Source organism: Schistocerca nitens, chromosome 4 (genome assembly GCF_023898315.1).
Source record: "Schistocerca nitens isolate TAMUIC-IGC-003100 chromosome 4, iqSchNite1.1, whole genome shotgun sequence".
NCBI lineage: Eukaryota > Metazoa > Arthropoda > Insecta > Orthoptera > Acrididae > Schistocerca > Schistocerca nitens.
In genome coordinates, this window is record NC_064617.1 from 720,998,447 (window position 1) to 721,003,922 (window position 5,476).

The 5,476-nt window shown below is 38.8% G+C and overlaps 1 protein-coding gene across 1 annotated transcript; it reads right to left on the reverse strand.

Moving 5' to 3' along the window:
• Nucleotides 1-236: 236 nt before the first annotated feature.
• Nucleotides 237-4,048, reverse strand: LOC126252535 (uncharacterized). The gene is made up of 3 exons (XM_049953429.1): nucleotides 3,925-4,048; nucleotides 3,706-3,836; nucleotides 237-439 (listed from the first exon to the last, which is right to left on the reverse strand). Exons 1-3 carry the CDS (start codon nucleotides 4,026-4,028, stop codon nucleotides 237-239), a joined length of 438 nt encoding a protein of 145 aa, XP_049809386.1. The 5' UTR covers nucleotides 4,029-4,048.
• Between the last annotated feature and the right edge of the window lie 1,428 nt (nucleotides 4,049-5,476).

The window sequence follows — 5,476 nt, forward strand, 5'->3', positions numbered from 1 at the left end:
ATATTTTCTCATAACACATTGACAAAATCAGAACATTTAGTACAATTATTCAGGATGAAAAAATTACATAGTTAGAAAAACCATTAAGGTAGGAAATTAGCAATTTCGACAGTTATTGGTCATTGTGATTTTAGTTTGAGTTTTGAAATGTTCATATTAAACACTTAGGCATCATCGTATGGATTTTGCTACAGAAATACATGTGGTTTTTGAAACAGTTTACAATAAGCACTCAGTTAAACATTCTTCATTCTTGTTCGACGGTTGTAAAAGCGACGCATTGTAGGCGAAGTCAGTCGTGCTGCAGCATTCGCCATTACTGTGGTGCAAAGCGGTGTGCTCGCGATGTTGACAAATCTGCATACGTATGAGCCATGGAGCGATGGAGCAAGAAGATTGCTGACTTGTGGACCGGTTGTGCCCGACGGGATCCAGTCAGCTGAGGATACAGGGATTACATGAAACATTTGTAAATTGGGGCCAGTAACACCATTTTTTATACACATTGTATAAAGAGTCATCCCGTGAAGTGCAAATTTACGTGCACTACTTCACCACTGACAGTTCTGTTTGTCATTGACAACTTATTACTGCCGGCCAGAGTGGCCGAGCGGTTCTAGGCACTTCAGTCTGGAACCGCGCGACCGCTACGGTTGCAGGTTCGAATCCTGCCTCGGGCATGGATGTGTGTGATGTCGTTAGGTTAGTTAGGTTTAAGTAGTTCTAAGATCTCGGGGACTGATGATGTTAAGTCCCATAGGGCTCAGAGCCATTTGAACTTATTACTCATCCCCTGTCGGTACGTGTCATGTTACTTACAAATGTGCTCAAAGAAAAATTCCACAGCTTATGTACTCTGTTGTAGGTATTAACTGAGTGATTTACACAGTGTTTGTGTTCTATAACTTTGTAACGGTTTCCTCTTAAAATTCTTCGCGGCATTAATTTCGTTGTGTGACTGTTCGCGGTAGTGAAGCCTAGCTTAACAGTGTTTTTCCAGTATGTAATCCGAGTTTAGTCATTACGACTGGAGCTAAGGACAGCACTGACTGTTTTTACTTCACACAAACTGCTGTGTACCCTTGAAACTAGTCGAGAGAATTAGTGCAGAATACGAATCTGTTTATGGCACAATGTTGCTATTTCACTTCTATCGGACTAAAATCTCAATAGTTTTATTGCTTCACTTTCTGTTTATGTTTGCAAACTACATGCTAGGCATAAACAGAAAATTATTTTATACTACAAATCATTACATTTGTACAAAACTTAAAATCTACTGATAGAAAACTTTATCATCTGTATGACTTCTGCCTTACTTTTTTTTTACTTAGAACTGCATAGCAAAAGAAATGGAATAATTGCATCCATGAAAATATTACTAAGATTACATCAAAATAAGTTTCTTGTTACCAGGGCTTCCCAACCTTTTCAGCTGGTGAACCCCTTCTTCAGTCGAAAATCCATGGCGGACCCCTAGTCTGTTCCCAATGATTCCCCCCCGCCCGACGTATCAAATCAATAGTCTTAGGTTTAGAGATGAATGAAAACAACTTGAAGGTCAAAAATCGACTTATGAAATAGGTAGTGCACTGACAAAGCAAGTTTAACATTTAATGATGCCTGGGGCTGCATACGTGCCAGCGAGTGCTGTGATTGGTCGACAAAGCTCGCTCCGCGCATGCGTAAAAGGTTTTAGCGCCTCTACCGCCGTGAGTCGGCGCACAAACGACCCCCGTATTGTTGCGAAACAGTCGATCAGAGAGCCGCATTCTCCGGCACTAAACTGTGTATGCGTTCTCACTTAGAAACCGCAAAGGCTGCTTGGGAATACGACCTGAGGTTAGGGTTGCCATAATCCGGAATCCAAAACCAGGACAAAACTTTCGGTCACCATAGCCGATCGAAGGAAATAAGAGGAATAAGGAGTCCTCATGCCCATAAGCTAAGGGAAATGTGCATTTAATTAATGATCCAGAGTTTAGGAAGGCCTGTTCATTAAGAAAGCATTTATTACAAAAAATAAGAATATGCATTACATTATTCAGTACACAAAGTTCTATTGTCATCATTTGAGCTTTTCTTATACCAATCGTATTTCTCAGAACCTTGAACAGATGAAAGGAACTTAATCTGGTTCTCAATCAGTTTATGAAATTCACTGCAACTTACATTTTTCATATTGTACTGTATTTGCATCATTGCATTAACTGATTTTACTGTTAACCTATTCCTTTCTTCTGTCCGCTGAGAATACATGAGGGAAAAGACTCTCTCTACATTGGCGTTATGACTGGGAATGGAGAAATAAAATTCCACAATTTTCAGCAACTCTGAATACTGCTCACTAGAAATACAATTATGAATGAAGAACACCCATTTCTTATGTGACATCATATTCTCAAAACTTTCATCTTTGACCTCCCCCAAAACACACTTTTATTTCAGTACTTGGTCAAAGAGAAGGGACTCATTCAATTTACAGCTTGTGTTTTCATGCATCCACTTGAATGTATTTTCAACATTTTCCCATGAAGGTACAGTCTTTAGCAAAATCCAGTCAAAATGTTTAATATCAGACAAGGGCTTACTCCATTTTATCAAGTAATCAATAACAGTTTGATAGAAAAGAGAGACTTCCCCTAGAAATGTAGACTGCTGATATTGTGTAAGGTCAGACATTAATTCTTTAACTTTAGACGTAACGAAAACACTGTTTTCTCTCTCCTAAAATTTGCAGTATATTTTCTAGCTCCAGTCTTACCTCATTCACTGATATGTCTTCCCTCTCAATGCTGCTAACTGCCCTCTGGAAAGGATTCATTTGTGCATACAAGAAGAGCAGATACATTTCACCAACAGAATCAGAAAAGAATTTCTTGAGAAGGGAAGGACATGTATCAAGTGAAAGAAAGTAAGACTTAAGTGCCTTAAACATGTGGATGAACCTCTCTATAGCAGGAAACATGGTGAGCCACCTGGTTGTTACATGTCTAAGTAGGTCCTTATGTGTCACATCAACAAATTCTGAAAATTCTTTTAGTGATGCTACACGAACAGTATATATGGAGAAATAATTAAAAACCTTTATGATAATGCTCTCAATATCATAAGAGAGGACATCTGCACCAGTATGAATTGCATTATGCAAAATATGAGCTGGACAACCTACTCCTAAAATTTCCCTATTCAGTTTCTTCTGAAGTTTCTTGTACACATTGTTTTCTCCTTTTCTCGCAACACCCCCAAAGTTAGTATTTGTGTTATCTCCACCAAAAGCAGATACCTTATCACTAAGCCCATGTTGTAAAATGGCACTGTATACACACTCAGTTATTGTACTAGAATCCTCACTGTCACATTCATTTAAATTTAACAATCTACTTTGGACACCTTCGTCATAATCAATATACTGCACAAGAACAGGAAATATTTTCAAATACTTGTGGTTGCTAGCATCAGTGCTAATACTAACATAATTGGCCTTCGATAAATTGTTCCTTGTTCTGTCTTCAATGAACGGTGGTATCACTTTATTAACGATGGCTTCTGTTTTAGTTTTGCCGCTGGAGAAGTTTACTGCAATTTTCGAGTCACTAAAAACGTGAGAGATAATTTTTGATGTGCAAGAACTTGAGTTGTATGAATGATGGTGCTTGACACAGTGAAATGCAAATGCAGCTTCTGCTACAGCTACTTTATTACCATCTGTATGTGTTTTGAAAAAGCTGGTGAGCTGTTTGGAAGATGATGAACCCACTGCCGTCTTATGCTTTTTCGATTGCACGTGGTCGTTAATATCACGTCTACCTCCATTACTGATTGAAATGTAGGAACTGTGAAGAGGAAAAACGTATAATAGAATAATTTTTCTAGGAAAACAACGATTTCAATGGGTCTGTGTATAATCGTAATGTTACTCACCCGCAAATTTTGCAGAAAGCTTCGTATTCAGTTCTTCCTCGCTTTATACTTGGAAACTGTTCAGTATATTCCTCCCTGTACTTAACCTTCCGTCTAGCCGACATTATTAAACTACCAGGCAAGTAATAACAACTATTTAATACAATATAACACAACGAAATCGCAAGCACAACAAACCATGCGAACATTCAACAAGCTAATCAAAGAGGATAATACTCTTCATTGCCAGAGATGACTGACCGCCCACTGTATCCACAACTCGCAATCTCGGAAATCGAAGAGGATGTACCGTACGCCTGAGCCTGAATGCCCATTGTTTCCATATCTCGAAAGCTGTTTTGCTCTGTTTGGATTTTATATAATGTGAACGCAAAGAGATAACATATTGATGCTTCTTTGACAGCAATTTTTGAAATTACCGGAAGTTGACTTCAAATGCAGCAAATATCACGGACATTTGCCTTTTCGGCCCGGACGTTTTCATTTACTCTAAAATCGCGGACTGTCCGTGAAATCCGTGGCGTATGGCAACCCTACCTGAAGTAAAAGTACACTTTTTTTTCACATGAAAAAAAATAGTGATGAATTTGATTTTCACATTTTTATTCAATAATTTTACTCATTATTTTTCACGATTTGGTGAAGGGTGTCCCCGGACCCCCTAGAAAGACCCGGCAGACCCCTGAGGGGTCCGCGGACCACACGTTGGGAAGCCCTGCTTGTTATTTTTCTTTTCATAATATTAATGAAAAGGCTTTACTTAAAAGATTATTCCTGAACTTCTACTACTAATGTGAAAGATTGTTGTTCAGCAAAAATAAATTTGTCTTAAGACTGCTATGTACACTGCAAAATGTCTTACATACTAACATATTTACAAATTCTCATAATATTTACACAGCACAGTATCTAATACAGTAATAAAGACACCTGCGCAGTGATCATAAGGCCGTTGCAGCATCCCTGAATATCGAAGTAAATAGGAATATAAAAATGGGAGGAAGGTTTATCTGTTTAGCAAGAGTAATAGAAGGCAGATTTCAGACTACCTAACAGATCAAAACGAAAACTTCTGTTCCGACTCTGACGATGTTAAGTGTTTATGGAAAAAGTTGAAGGCAATCGTAAAATGCGTTTTAGACAGGTACGTGCCGAGTAAAACTGTGAGGGACGGGAAAAACCCATCGTGGTTCCACAACTAAGTTAGGAAACTACTGCGAAAGCCAAGAGAGCTTCACTGCAAGTTTAAACGCAGCCAAAACCTCTCAGACAAACAGAAGCTAAACGATGTCAAAGTTAGCGTAAGGAGGGCTATGCGTGAAGCGTTCAGTGGATTCGAAAGTAAAATATTATGTACCGACTAGACAGAAAATCCTAGGAAGTTCTGGTCTTACGTTAAATCAGTAAGTGGCTCGAAACAGCATATCCAGACACTCCGGGATGATGATAGCATGCAAACAGAGGATGACACGCGTAAAGCTGAAATACTAAATACCTTTTTCCAAAGCTGTTTCACAGAGGAAGACCGCACTGCAGTTCCTTCTCTAAATCC